The following is a 14,940-nucleotide window of genomic DNA, read 5'->3' as shown; positions in this document are numbered from 1 at the left end:
AATTAGCTGCCGTTCCATATGCTGGACCAGTGCTTTGCTGTCACGGCTCACTTAAAGTCGATAAAAATGTCTCAGCTGGTTTATAGAGGGGCAAAAATAGTAACCAAGCAAGGTATATATAATGTAATTTTCATTGATAAGTCTCCCTCCATTTAACTCTTCATTTTTGTGACCCTGCTGTTCTAAGGCCTTGGATGGCTTTCTGTTTGTGGTTAACCGAGAGGGCAGCATTGTATTTGTGTCGGACAACGTGACGCAGTACCTGCAGTACAAGCAGGAGGAGCTAATCAACACCAGTGTCTACAACATAATCCATGACGATGACAGGGAGGAGTTTCACAAGAACCTACCTAAGTCTAATGGTGAGACATGGGTTTATACATGTGTGGGTACAAACACATTCAAGATCACACAAACGTAATTGAACGCTCAAACACAGTCACTTACTCAAACACGTTTATAACTGATTGAACATCTGAATGCTCTTGGACACACACATAGAGTCATGGTCATCTGTTCACTGGTTGCCTATTTCTCTTCTTAGCACTAAATGGGGCATCGTGGGGTGGAGAAGCACCCCGGCAGAAGAGCCACACCTTCAACTGCCGCATGCTGGTGAACTTTGTTCACGGTCAGAGTCACGGGTTGTCAGAAGAGAGGCCTGGGGGCCATCGCTATGAGACCATGCAGTGTTTTGCCCTCACTCAGCCCCGGGCCATGATGGAGGAGGGAGAAGGTAAAAGTCATTGTTTGCTTTGAATATATATATGTTTTTTAATTTTCAGATTAAAGCAATGGGAAAATACAACAGTTAAACATGTGACAACAGTTAACATTTACACTTATTCATGCAGAGGATATGATTTAACTAGCAGCCACAAAGTAGGATTTGTTTACCCAGTGACTTTCTTGGCTTACACGTAGTGTGTAGCTATGCCTTCTATCGTATTTATTGGTCAATCTGCTTAAATGTTGCAAATAATACTATAACCACATGATTTTGAATGTCCAGTTTCTCCTCCGGTGATGTCAAATGAGGACTTAACATTGCGCTGTCTCTTTATTAAGATTTGCAGTCATGTATGATCTGTGTGGCACGACGCATCATTGCAGTAGAGAGGACTGAGAGGTTTAGCACACGCCATGAACTGTCTGGTAAGTTACCACTGTGTTATTTCTGATAGTATATACTATGTAGTATATACTAATGCAAGTTCTTTCCCCAAGTGTATTCATTTTGTGCACATGTGACATGACCTTTGGAAATGTTTTTGTTAGGCACACCAGTTTACAAAGGCCTTAGTCAATCTAAGTTAGGTTATACATGCTGTGTTAGATGGCATTGTGTGATGCGGTGTACTTTTTTTTTTTTTTTTAGATGTCCCACTTATACTCATTACTTGTACTGATATGACAATGACCTTTCAAACCATGTCATTCTAGATATTTAGAGATGTACAGCATACTGTATTAGGCATATACACTTCATGTAAAGTTCATCACTAGCCATTATCCTTTGTGTAATCCCAATGGTGCATCCTCTATTGCAGGTAAGCTGATTGAAATTGAACAGCAGGCCTCTCTTCACACCACTATGCGTCCAGGCTGGGAGGACCTAGTGAGGCGCTGCATGCAGATGTTCCTCCATCGAAGTGAGGGACAACCTTGGTCCTACAAACGGCACTATCAAGATGGTATATAATACTGCACTTCCCTACAATTTAACCTCACTTGTCACCATCATTCAGTCGCTTCCACAAAAAGCCTCGCGTTTGCGCATCTGGTGCTACATTTGTAGGTGTATGCGATAGCAACTTTATTTCCGCATTGGTTTTGCATGTAACTGGATTACCTAGAATGACACATGGTCACAGACATTGGCAAAGGAATGAGCCATTATTATTGGCAATTATTGCCAATAATTGGCGTCAGGAAGGCAGGTTTGAGCATTGGCAAGAAGGCTGCAAAAGTATACAAGGACTGTACCAGTCATCACATTCAAATGTTTGATATGTGGGACACGGCCCTTGCTAGATAAATAAGAGGCTAAAATCATGAATGAGTCATCTCCAGTACAACAGGAGACAATACCGGATCGAATAACACTCCTGACTTTATTGAATTTTCAGTACCGTTGTTACTCCTTTGTAATGTCTCTTTTGGTTTGGAGTTTTGTTCCACTCTTTCTTCTTCTTACTACTCAAACAGACAGCAGCCTCCGATCCTCTTCGTTGAACTATCACAGCTAAGCTGTAATTGCTGTTAATTCAGTCAGCTTCACATTAAAAGCAGTAATCACTGGAATGCTTTTAATTGTGGAGCAGCTACATGGCAGTTTTATTTGTTACCAGTGTTAGTGACTGATTGTAGAGCAAAAGGTTTTACCGTGCCTTTGTGTCGTGTAGAAAAAACATCCGTGTTGTGACTGCATCACAGGCTCCAACTATTTCCAGCACTCGCAGTACAGAACTGCAAGCATATATCAACTAAATGGACATTTTATCTTAAGTCCCTGCCACAACCTGTGACAGCTGTTTATTAGCGCTTTCTTTTTATGTTGGTGTGTGCAGTCTTTGACCCGTTGTTAGCTATTGTGGGGGGTGTTAATTCTCCTTTTTCTACTCTAGCTTTCCATAATGGCCATGCGGAGACCCCACTCTACCGCTTTTCGCTCGCTGATGGCACCCCAGTCACAGCCCAGACCAGGAGTGACCTCTGCAGGAATCCCAACACCAATGAGCCACACTCTTACCTCTCCACACACTTGCTACAAAGGTGCAAATGCTCTAACAATTGGATCTAGCAAGAATTATTTCTCCCAAATTGGGTGAATGTCTCACTATGTTTTATGTGCTTTGTTCTGTTTTCAATTTTTGTTATTTACTGTATTCCCTTTAGGGAGCAAAATAGTTATCGTGGAAACCAGGGTGGAGGTATGAGGCCTCAACACATGGGTGTGAACAATCCCAACCAACAGATGAACATGGGCCCAGGAGGGAGCATGGGCATGAACAGGGGCTACGGCATGGCTGAACAGGGCAACATGCCACAAAGGGGAGTGCCTCCATACACTGGGGGCAACCGCATAAATCCCATGCATCAGATGAATCCCATGCATCAGATGAATACCATGCATCAGATGAACAACATGGGGCAAATTAATCCGGTGAATCAAATGAATTCCATGCATCCAATGAACTCCTCCATGAACCAAATGGGTCCCATGAATCAGATGGGCCACCATGGCATGCATCAGCATCAGCACCAACATCAGCAGCAGATGAGTCAGTTCCATGGAGGTGGACCTGGAGGTGGAGGGTACGGGATGGGAATGACCAGTCCCCCCCAGGCCAGTCCAGGGATTAATGGCCCCCCACACAACGTCATGGGTTCACCCAGAGTCAGAGGAAGCCCCAAGATGGGTGCGAGCCCTTTCCCTCCATACATAATGCATGTGTTTATTATATATGTACACATTATAATATTTTTTATATATATATATATATATATATATATATATATATATATATATATATATATATATATATATATATATATATATATATATATATATAGACACGCACAGTGTGACTGAAAAAATATATACAAGAGAGTGAAAAATATATATTTTCCCTTGCAGGATTAATAAATATTCTTCTTCTGATCACATGTCTCTGGTTGTGTCCTCTGCAGGTATGATCTCTCCCATAAGCTCCAGTCACCCTGGTAACTCTGGAGGCGGAGGAGGAGGAGGCACCACCTTCTCCAGCAGCTCCTTGAATGCCCTCCAAGCCATTAGTGAGGGAGTGGGTAATCCGATGCCCTCCCCCCTCACCTCTCCTCACCCTCACAAGCCTGACAGCTCCCCGTGCATCAACTCCACAAACCAGGCAGCAGGGGGACCCTGTAAACTAAGCCTCCCAGCCTACTCTGACTCCAAGAGCCCAGGGAGCTCCCTGGGGGCTGGAGGAGAGCAGCAGTCTCAGCAGCATCCACACACCCCCACCAGCGAGGGCCCTCCTGACAAGCCAGACAGCCAGGCCGGCAGAGAGGCGGGTCCAGCCGGGGGAGAATCCAACCGACGGGTCCCTGACACCAAGTGCCACAAGAAGCTTCTGCAACTCCTCACCTCCCCTACAGATGAGCTGGTGCCACCTAGTCAAACACCTAGCTCTGGGCCCAGCTCCACACCTGAGGCTAAAGACGGAACAGCCGGCGTCACCAGCCCCTCCTCAACAGGAGTGTCCTCCTCCACGGGTGGGAATCACAGCGCTGTGTCCTCTTCAGGCGGCACAGGACATTTAACAAGTCAGTCGCTGCAGGAGAAGCACAAGATCCTCCACAAGCTTCTGCAGAATGGGCACACACCCGACGAGGTGGCTCGCATCACAGCCGAGGCCACTGGGAAGAGCAGCCTGGATTCGGGGGCATCAGAGCCTGAACCTGCAGCCACTGGAGGGGTTAGAGGATCAGAATCAAAGCAGGAGCAGCACAGCCCTAAGAAGGAGAAACCCCATGCCCTCCTTCACTACCTCCTCAATAAGGATGACTCTAAAGAAGGTGGTGATATCAAGCCAAAACTAGAGGAGCTTGAGGGGAGAGGAGCTCATGGGACAGGGGTCACCAGCTCGGACCCCCACTGCATGGATGGGAAGGTCAAGTTGGAGCCATCTGATGAGGTAAGGGTTTTGCCCAGGATAACAATTTGTTAGATGTAGTTTAAAATACCCAGTAGAGCATTGTTGTCTAATCATTCTTGTGTCTCGATGGTTCAGGCAGAGACCCTGGAGACCATTCTGGGTGTCCCAAGGAACAACTCTGGCTTCTATCCTGAACCAGAACCCAGAGCAGGGAAGGAAGTGGGAAACAAACTGGGAAATATGCCTGATAGTTTACATGGTAAGTCAGTCAGTATTGAGTATTTTGATCAAATCTAACACTGGACAGCAAAAAGGTTCTTGCTCTATGGAAAACACAAAATAGCATGCATGGCTGAGATTCTACAGCCTTGGCATATAGCATGTCACTTACTTTTTTAGGTCTTTCATGAGGTATCACAGTGTAGCTGCTTCCTTGTCAGTGGTAGTCTTAATCTTAGAATCTTGGAATCTCCTAAATGTGTGAGGGTATGTAATCTAACTCTAGTATTGTGTGTGTGTTTCAGATGGGGAGAGAGGTCCCATACCTTCAGCTCAGCGTAGTGCCTATCAAAGAGCCTTGTCCATGGATGCCAAGCCCATGGGTGGAGAGGGAGCAGTAGGAGGCGGGCTGGCCGGGAGACGGAACGTGCCCTGTCCCACATTGGTCAAACAGGAGAAGATAGATGCTCCGATTCGACCTGGGCCCATTCCCAATGGTTTTCCAGGAGGCATGGGTGTGTGTCCACCACGGGGCAATCCAACAAGTAACTTAAACATTTATTTCTTAGCATACCCAAGACAGCCCTGCTTTCTATGAAGAACTGGGTTCCACAGAGTAGACCGCATGGGGATATTTATTTTCTCAATACTATTTTTTTATTTTATTTTGCTAACACTCGATGTTTGTGGTCCGTGTGTTGATCAGGAGGTATGGGCAGAGGAATGGGAATGCCTCAGCGGCCTCCCATTTCAGGTGACTGGGGGATGGCGAGGTCCAGCAGCAGCAGCCCTGTGACCGGACCAGGACACCCTGGCATGGGTCGCTCTGGTCCAATGGGAGGACCCATGATCAACCGGTCCAACAGTGTACCTGGAAAAACCAGGTCTATGCTGCAGCAGCAACTCATGGATATGGGTATGTCGCATTGTGTGTGTGTGTGTGTGTGTGTTAAACCGTAACTACGGAAAGTTTGGTGCTTGTACTTAATTGGTATGTACTTAATTGGCAGTATGATAAAGTAATGTAAATGTCTGTGTTGTGTTTCCACTCTATATTGATCATACACTATCCATTTTTACCTCTGCAGGCACCAATGAAGCCAATATGGGTATGAGCCCATTTGGTGGACATGGGCCCCCTCCTCGGTCCCCCTCCTGGCCAGACTCTGCTATGGGAATGGAAAGACCACAGAATAACACAAACAGGTAAAGCTTTTGCACTGGTTCACACGCTATCCCTCTGAATCTTTTCCAAATTAGACCTTAAGCTAAATTCAGAAGGTGGTGTTAATGGTGTCTGTGATTGCAGTCTCCTTTTCTTGAAGTGATTCATTCATTTCCTGTGTCATTTGTTGTGTTAGGGAGCAGTTTGGGCACCCCCTGGAGCAGCTTCTTGGGCCCCTGGCCAACAGCGAGGGCCCGAGTGATGAACGGGCACTTCTTGACCAGTTGGACTCTCTGCTCAATACCACTGATGTCATTGCTCTGCAGGAGATAGACCGAGCCCTAGGCATCCCTGAAATAGTAGGCCAGGTACAGGACTCACTACAGTGTATATATAATATACTGCATATTACTCATTTTTTTAACAGGAAATTTTGGCACCAATGGGGCGTGGACCTAACTTAACTTCTGTTCTAAAAGTAATTCTAATTTATAAAGTGATTTATTGAATAAAGCAGAAAGTGTTTTATTAATAGTTAATAAAACACAAATAATACAAATAATAGTTAATAGTCCATTAAATGTTATGGCATGAAGTGGACAACTTGTTGCACTCTTGATTCAAGTAAATATGGAATTGAAGATGAATTTATATTGTCCTCTCTACTGTTCTAATTAGACAGTTGAATGGGCGGTCTCAACCTAATGTTAGCTTGCAGTAAATGTTATTAAGTTCCCAATGTTTTGTAGCTTCTGGTTGTGCAGGCTGTCTGTAAGCCTGTTGTGATACTTGTTATTGCTATGCAGTTGTTTGATGAATATGTGTTTTATGTCTGTGCTCTATAAGTAGTTTAATCACATAAATTCCCATATCCAGCTTTGTGTTGATATTGCAGAAAAGTTCACAAACTAGAATGACATGCTACTTCCCTGTTCCCCAGACCCACGGACCTGAAGGCCACCAGCAGGGCCAGAATCGAGGCCAGGGTCGGTGTCCGCCATCGGAGCCTTTCCCAGGGCCAGCCTCCTCCTTAGGCATGGACCAAAAACCCATGTATAACCAAGGCTACGCTGGGCCCCCAGGGCCCTCCTCTATGGGCATGCAGCCTGGTTATGGTGGCAACACAATGCAAGGCCAGTCTCCTGGAGGCTTCAACCCCATGATGAATCAAGTGGGCCAGACAGGGAGCTTCCCTGGCATGGCGGGTATGGGCAACCCCCGTGCAAACATGATGCGACCTCGAATGATGACTGCCCCCAAGCCTCTCCGACTGCAGCTGCAGCAGAGACTGCAAGGACAGCAGGTGATAACACACACACACACACACACACACACACACACACACACACACACAGATATCGTATCATTATATTAAAGATACAGCAGGTCAACTTGTGTCTTATGAGAAATTGGTGGTTTCTTGGCTGCTATGTTAATAGTGAACATAACAAAAAAACTGGCCTATTTAACTTGTCTTTGTCTTGTCTCATCTGGCAGTTTATGAACCAGACCCGACAGGGCATGAAGATGGAGCATGCCCCCGGAGGAAACCCTGCAATGCATTCAGGCATGCAGCCTGGCATCCAGCCTGGCATCCAGCCTGGCATGCAATCTGGCATCCAGCCTGGCATGCAACCTGGCATCCAGCCTGGCATGCAACCTGGCATCCAGCCTGGCATGCAACCTGGCATGCAACCTGGCATCCAGCCTGGCATGCAACCTGGCATGCAACCTGGCATCCAGCCTGGCATGCAACCTGGCATGCAACCTGGCATCCAGCCTGGCATGCAACCTGCAAGCATGGGTGGTCAGGTATGTAGTCAGCACTTCCTCACATATAATGTAGTGTGCATTCACTTGCCACTTTTTAAACATCAGGCAAGTCACCATTTGTAGAATTAAGGTCAAAGTATTGATGTTTGTCTGCAGTCTGGTTTCCTGAACGCCCAGATGATGGCTCAGCGCAGCAGGGAGATGATGACCTTGCAGATGAGGAGGCAGCGGATGCTGATGCTGATGCAGCAGCAGCAGCAACAGCAGCAGCAGCAGGGGCAGGGGGCAGCAAGAGGCTTCAGCCCTCCTCCAAATGTCACAGCACCAGGAGGCATAGACAGCCCCATCGGGGCCCCCCCTATGAACCAGCCTGGACAGCAGGGCTTTAACTATGGTAATTATGGTGAGTTGACTGAGACAAAGCTCTGCATCATTTCCTCCTGGATATTCAAGTTACACACTGATGACTCTCTCGGTTGTTTTTGTTGCTGTACTTGCAGGGATGAACCAGCAGGGGGACCCATCATTCATGGCTCCAGGTAGCAGCCCACCAGCAAACATGATGCAAGGACGAATGGGAGGTCCTCCTCAGAACACCATGATGCCAGGGATGCAGGGCAATCCACAGGGAGGGCCCATGTACCAGTCTGGAGACATGAAAGGCTGGCCACAGGGTGGCATGTCACGCAGCAAGTATGTAGCATTAGGCTCCCTTGAGAAAAATGATTTAGAGTCACCAATTATTTAAGTGTTTGTAGTTAATTATCACAATTTAAGCACCATACTGAAAAGGCTTTTCCTTGGGTAATGATTCTATAAGTTGCAGAGGTAAATTACATGTGTCAAAACTTATTTTATTTTTCTGGTTTTCCAGCACATACCCCCAGCAACAGTTTCCCCAGCAGGGCAACCAGGGCCAGTTTGGACCCATGATGATGAACACCTCAATGGGTGGACCCGGGCCAGTCAGTGGGGCCAGTGCAGGACAGATGGGCCAAATACCAGTACAGAGGCAGGGCCAGATGCAGGGCCAAATAGGCATGAACCCCATGGGAATGGGCAGAATGCCAATGGGACCTGATCAGGTAGGTAATACATTGACACATTCAGAGTACAGTGGCTTTACATGATGGTCAGCTGATGTTTTAAAACACAGTTGAGATATCAGACATGTAAAGGGAAATTCTCTTTTTTCAACCCCTAGAAAGGTTTGCACATCTCACTGTTTTTCTCTCTGCAGAAGTATTGCTAAGGACCTGTGGTTGATAGCAGAATCTGGAGCCTCTCAGCTGTGGCAGAGCGATCTGAGCCACGAGAGCTGGACCTACGCAAACACACACATAGCAGGAGTTCTCCAGCATAAAACATGACGCAGTAGACTTGGCACAACACACTGCTAGGAAGTGGGCTACAAGGACAAACATTGGGTTTCATCCCCAACTGAAGCCTCACATACTGTCACCCTGTTAAAGGGATGCACAAACAAAAATATCAGTGCATGTGGGTGAGCTCATGTTTGTGTGTGTTCACGTGAATGACCTGGAGCTGTCGGGCAGCATTCAGGGTCAGAGCCAGGCTACAGAACGAGACTATGGTACATCTAGCTGTGGCTGCACTTTACCTGGAAGCTTCTGTGTAACAAAGATTGATGCAATATTTTTTCATCATTACAGCCTTACTAGAGATTTAATGCCTTCACAACAAAGGCTTTCTTTTTTTCTTCTTATCCTTTGGATGCACCTCATTCGTGAAGTCATCGGAAGCTATAAGCACAGTTAACTATGTTATGCAGATTGGAGCAATAACTCTATGCTTTAGACTGTAACTGAGCATCATATCACCTGTTATAAGCAAACAAATGGTACTGCAGTATTATATGTCTCAAATGTCCTCTGTGAATATGAATTGTAAATATTCTACAAAATATATCAAACATACTTTTTAAAGGCCCATTATTGCACAAAGTATGAGACCTGGTTGTATTTTTGTGTCCCATAGGTCAATACTGATTTGGTTGATTTGCTTTTTTTTTTAATGCCCTTGCAAATATTGCAGGCGTGTTTGGGGTTTCTTCCCCTTGTTTGTCATTTTCTGAATGCTGTATTTTTTATTTTTCCGAAAAGTCATGTATTCCATGTTTTAGCAAAGCACTTTTACTTGTGATGAGTATCTGATGAGTTGAAGGTTTGAGCTTTCACACTGTCAGAGGTTTTATTGGAAGGTGGGGGAGGTGAATTCTGTCAGGACAGTCGATTACATAGAACGATGTGATTTTGTTGGGTTCTGTGTGAGGTGAGCTGTATAACTTTTGTCTGCAGTACAGTGAAGACATGAAATACACTCCTCCATGTACCAACAAGCCTGGTTCTTGCAATGTTCTCCCCCTCCCACCAGCTCTGTCTGTCAAGTGTATTTTTATTCACACTATCTTCTTTTGACTGTTATTCTCAACTTGCTCAATCTACCTTTTTAACATGCGCAATCCAAAGATATTTTTCCACATCTCTGTATAGTTTCTGAAATTTCTGGTGTACATTTTTTATGATATGCGTTATATTAGTCTGATAGTAAATGGGTACACATCATGGATCTGTAAAAGCAGTTGATGGTTTTGTACTGTAAGCATAAGGAGCATGGAGCTAAGTTGTTCCACAGTGGCGGGGGGGCGGCTATCGGTGCAGTGCGAAGAGGACTGGAAACTCTCAACCCCACAGCAGAAAGTTTTTACATCCAGAAAAAAAGCATGTTTTGCTGTGAAAGAGAAATACCAATGGAATGAAATCCACTTCAACACATATCAATATCTCTTCTATCTTTCAGGAAACAACTTCATTTTATGTCCAGATTTTGTTACTTCAAGAAAAAAGGAACTTTGTAGAGTTTGAATGAAGTGCAAAAAGAAGCAAGAGATCATTTGGTTTTTTTGTTCTTTATTTGGAGGTAAGATAAGCTGTCATCTTACAGGATGTATATTACAGATTTTTTTCTGTTGTTGATATTGATGTAAATACAAATTTATATTTAAACACTCTTGACTCTGGTTCTCTGATCATCTTTTGACTCTGCAATTTACTAAATCTGACTCTAGTAACAGTAATTATCAGCCAGTTTATTGCATTGGCAAACAAAGCTGATGAGGGCTGCCACTGTCAGGTTATTGCAAATTGTTAATGAAGAACGTATCCATTCCCAGGTTTATATGTAATATTCTTATGTCAGAAAAAAAAACTGCTTTGCTTTTGAATTTCAATATTACACTCTGCTTAGTATTGTAATGTGGAAAACTTGCCTATTCAGCCTATTATAAAGCCTATACAGCGTAATGCACTAACCTCCAAACAGTGTACACACAGACAGTGGTGGAAGAAGCAAGTAAAAAATAATGATAGAACAGTATATAAATAGAAGAGATGTGATAGACTGAGGCAGAGTGGTGGAAAAAGTATTGGGATCTTTTAAGTAAAAGTAGCAATACCACATTGTAAAAATACTCCATTACAAGTAAGAGTCCTGTATTTATTGCCAAGTAGGTTTTTCACTTAGTAGGAATTTGCCTCGGTGTTTGCTGCATGCATAAACATATTAAAAGGAAATAAACAATAAATCAAAGTACTGCAACAGATAACATAAATATAGACTAGAATTATTACAATAAACAATATGTAAAAGACACTATAACAAGTGAAAGAGAAGTACAGAAGTATTATTGGCAAACAGACTAAAATGGAAGTAGTCAATCTGCAGAAAAATGCCTCCTGTGACTGATATAATAGGACATTATTAGATTGTTAATACTAATCACCATCAGTAGTATTTTACTGCTGTAGCTGGTTGAAGTGGAGCTAGTTTGATAGTTTACACAGGCCAGTATACACATCCCAGGATACGTTTGGGGGTCGTGAGATGATTATCAATGGAGTTGGAAAAAAGATGAAAAGTGCCGACACGTTTAGAGGGGAACTCTTTCTTAAATGGAACTACTAACAACTCATTTGAAACATTAATTAATTAAAAGCACTATATATAAATATCCTAGAAACGCCCCGCATTGTAGTTAAGTATAGTACTTAAGTAGACATGTTAATGACATTTTTAATATTAAATTATCAAGAAATATTTTTAAGTCAGCAGGAAGACATGATGACACCAGAACCATATTACAGTTTGTTCCAACTACTTAGACACGTTTTCAAATCTGTCTCCTTTTTTCAAATCTGCACAATTCCCAAAACTGCACACACAAAATGCTAAATGCCTCACATCTCCTTCAACATGAAACACTGCAAAATGCCATAAACACATCTCAAAATGAAGCATTTGCATCAAATGGCAAACACTTTTTTTCATAATAAATTTTTGGATATACCATGTACACACTGTTGTTCTAAATCTAAAGCTCTTTTGTCTTTCATAAGCTTATATCTACATTTACGATGTTCTAGAGTGAAAGTAACCTGCTGAGGTTTGAGGGGTTGAAAAGTGTAAGCAACAATGCAATGTTACAGTAAAACAGAAAATATTTATTTGGCAAAACATCACGTTTGTAAGAGTAGCACAGTGTTGGTGTTAGTATACAGTAGCACGAAACAAGAAAACAAAACTACAAACATATGTAAACCAAAGGTATCACTTTTATAATAAAGAATATGTGTGTGTGTGTGTGTGTGTGTGTGTGTGTGTGTGTGTGTGTGTTTGTGCGTGCTTGTGTGTCAGGGCGGGGGGGTATTACATGCAAAACAAAGTCTGATTGATTTGTAATGCTGAAATAGTCTTTAGATAGTTGCATGCCTGTACTCATTTCTGAAGGTTTGAAGTATGGACGCCACTGTAAAGCTACTCAAGATGGGCTTCTCTCATTGTCAATCTGTGGTTGATCACATTCTTCCCTCCTTCTCCTCCTCCTCCTCCCCCCCCCCCCCTTGCTCTCTGTCCATTGTTGGCATCCATTGTTCAAAACAGGTAATCTGACCTTTGACCTCTGTATAGGCTTATACTAAAGCAGTGATTGGTTAGTATTCAGTTAAGCATAATGTGTTTGCACATGTGAGGAGTGTGTGTGTGTGTGTGTGTGTGTGTGTGTGTGTGTGTGTGTGTGTGTGTGTGTGTGTCCTGGTAAATAAATGTAGCATTTTGATTGGTTGTGTTTGGAAAAGAAACGCAAGTCACATCCTGTTAGATATTTGTGTCTTAGGTAGAGAATTGTGTGTAGTGTTTTGAATATAGTGTTTTATGCAACTGAAAACTGTGTGAAAGGCTGAGAAATAGCTCATGGTTTTGGAGATTTGGTGTGTAGTTTTGCACTTTGAGTGAGAGGTTTCAAAAATCTTGTGGCATGAAAAGATTTTGTGTGTAAACAGTTGGAAAAAAAACTTTAACAATAAGAGCTTTTCACGTCACATTTGCCAGAAGGGGGCGCTGTTGTCTACTAATGTCCAACTATCTATTGCCACACACACACACACACACACACACACACACACACACACAGGCTTTTTTATCCTGCAATTCGTTCCATGCTCGCAAGAGGGCGCTAACTAGAGGAGCGTTGAAGGAAGGGACACGAGGTTTGATTCATGTTTATAGACTGACGTATTAAAATAATAATAAGAATTAAGAATTAAGCACATATAAAAGCCAACACACGGGCCTAATTGGATTTACTGTAATAAAATATTGAGTACACTACACACCTATTATGGGGGACCACAATAGCCTGGTTTTTATTTTCTCCACAGCTCAACCAGATTACGTAAAAGTGTAAAAATTTGTATCTGCAATGTAGATAAATGATATGTGATTACTGATTAGAAATTCAGAGCTACACATAAATACATAAAAAAAACAAAAAACATCAAAGAATTGTATATGTTAAACAATTCTGTTCAACTACTTATGGACACTTCTCTAACAGCCCAAGCAGTGTATGTTTAAAAAAAAAAAGTGTATATATTAATAGCAAATTCAGAACATATGACTGTGCTGTGGGAATCTCTCTCTCTCTCTCTCTCTCTCTCTCACTCTCTCACTCTCACTCTCTCTCTCTCTCTCTCTGAGTGTTGGCTTGGTTCCCGGCCCATCTGCGGCCTGGCCCGTGGATTACTGTTTGTTAATGTTTCAATCAGCTGTGTGTTGAGGAATGTGGAGCTATTTAACCTGAACTTCCCCAGGTGTGCCGAGGCGCCGCTCAGTCTGGGCCCCGCCGCCCTCCCCTGCCCTTGGCACAAAGCTATCACACAAACACAATCACACACTGGCCACGCCGGGGCTGCAGCTGTGCGCATCGCACCGCAGGGAAATGGGAAAAACATTGCACCAGGGAGACAGAATAAATCTTATAACAAATCGCCTCGCCAAAGCCATTTTAACCCCTGCAGTGCCGAGAGCGACTAAAACTGCTGATTTACACGATAACATCTTGAAACACCATATTTAAATGGATGTTTTATGGAGTCATACAAACTTTAACCTTATCTATTCGTTTTTTTTCTTTTCTTTCTTGATAAACCACCTTACATCGCTTGATATTTGTCAGGGAGTTTGTTAAATACGTGTTGAATCTTAAATCATCTTGGGGGGGGGGGGGAATACATTTGTCATGAGTGCGATGATTTTATTTAATACTAAGCTTCAAACTGCCTCAATTTGTCAAGATGTTTAGACTTGACGATTTAACATGATACTTCCTCTTGTAATGTGATACGGTAATGACCCATAGAGAGGCAAATTACCAATTTAACTGGCTATGAGCCATTATGTTGACCACCAGCTTTAGTTTTATGTTACCTGATTGACTTAACAGCCTCTTCTAGGTGTAGCATTTTTTTTTTTTTTTTATTGACAACCACTTTACACCCCCCAGTACTCAGATCAGCAACACGATAAGCTATTCAGATGAATGTGAGTAGGCCTGCTATCAATCACAATGATAATATGGCTATAACAGCACGTAATAATCACCAGGGTGTCATATTTCACAACTATGGTTCTAGTTTTTACAAAGAAAGACAATGAAACTCTCCAGGTGGGCCTGTATGATACGATATAGCACCTAAAATACTGTTCTCTCACACACACGCACACGCGCGCGCGCACACACACACACACACACACACACACACACATATATACAATGACACAGAAGAA

The 14,940-nt window shown here is 43.2% G+C and overlaps 1 protein-coding gene across 1 annotated transcript in view; it reads left to right on the top strand.

Annotated features, from left to right (window-relative positions):
• Nucleotides 1-10,830, top strand: part of LOC144516508 (nuclear receptor coactivator 3-like) — a 33,151-nt gene extending 22,321 nt beyond the window's left edge. The window contains exons 6-23 of the mRNA XM_078247855.1: nt 188-362; nt 545-736; nt 1,069-1,155; nt 1,551-1,694; nt 2,628-2,775; nt 2,899-3,422; nt 3,694-4,679; nt 4,776-4,899; nt 5,165-5,404; nt 5,566-5,775; nt 5,948-6,065; nt 6,221-6,392; nt 6,965-7,327; nt 7,522-7,836; nt 7,954-8,200; nt 8,298-8,490; nt 8,672-8,882; nt 9,038-10,830. Of these exons, the coding sequence (XP_078103981.1) occupies nt 188-362; nt 545-736; nt 1,069-1,155; nt 1,551-1,694; nt 2,628-2,775; nt 2,899-3,422; nt 3,694-4,679; nt 4,776-4,899; nt 5,165-5,404; nt 5,566-5,775; nt 5,948-6,065; nt 6,221-6,392; nt 6,965-7,327; nt 7,522-7,836; nt 7,954-8,200; nt 8,298-8,490; nt 8,672-8,882; nt 9,038-9,049 (4,461 nt within the window). The 3' untranslated portion in view covers nt 9,050-10,830. The remainder of the gene's footprint in view (nt 1-187; nt 363-544; nt 737-1,068; nt 1,156-1,550; nt 1,695-2,627; nt 2,776-2,898; nt 3,423-3,693; nt 4,680-4,775; nt 4,900-5,164; nt 5,405-5,565; nt 5,776-5,947; nt 6,066-6,220; nt 6,393-6,964; nt 7,328-7,521; nt 7,837-7,953; nt 8,201-8,297; nt 8,491-8,671; nt 8,883-9,037) is intronic.
• Nucleotides 10,831-14,940: the final 4,110 nt, after the last annotated feature.

The sequence above is a fragment of the Sander vitreus genome, chromosome 4, assembly GCF_031162955.1.
Source record: "Sander vitreus isolate 19-12246 chromosome 4, sanVit1, whole genome shotgun sequence".
Classification (NCBI taxonomy): Eukaryota; Metazoa; Chordata; class Actinopteri; order Perciformes; family Percidae; genus Sander; species Sander vitreus.
The sequence above is the reverse complement of the archived record's forward strand: the minus strand, read 5'-3'. Positions and strand labels throughout refer to the sequence as shown.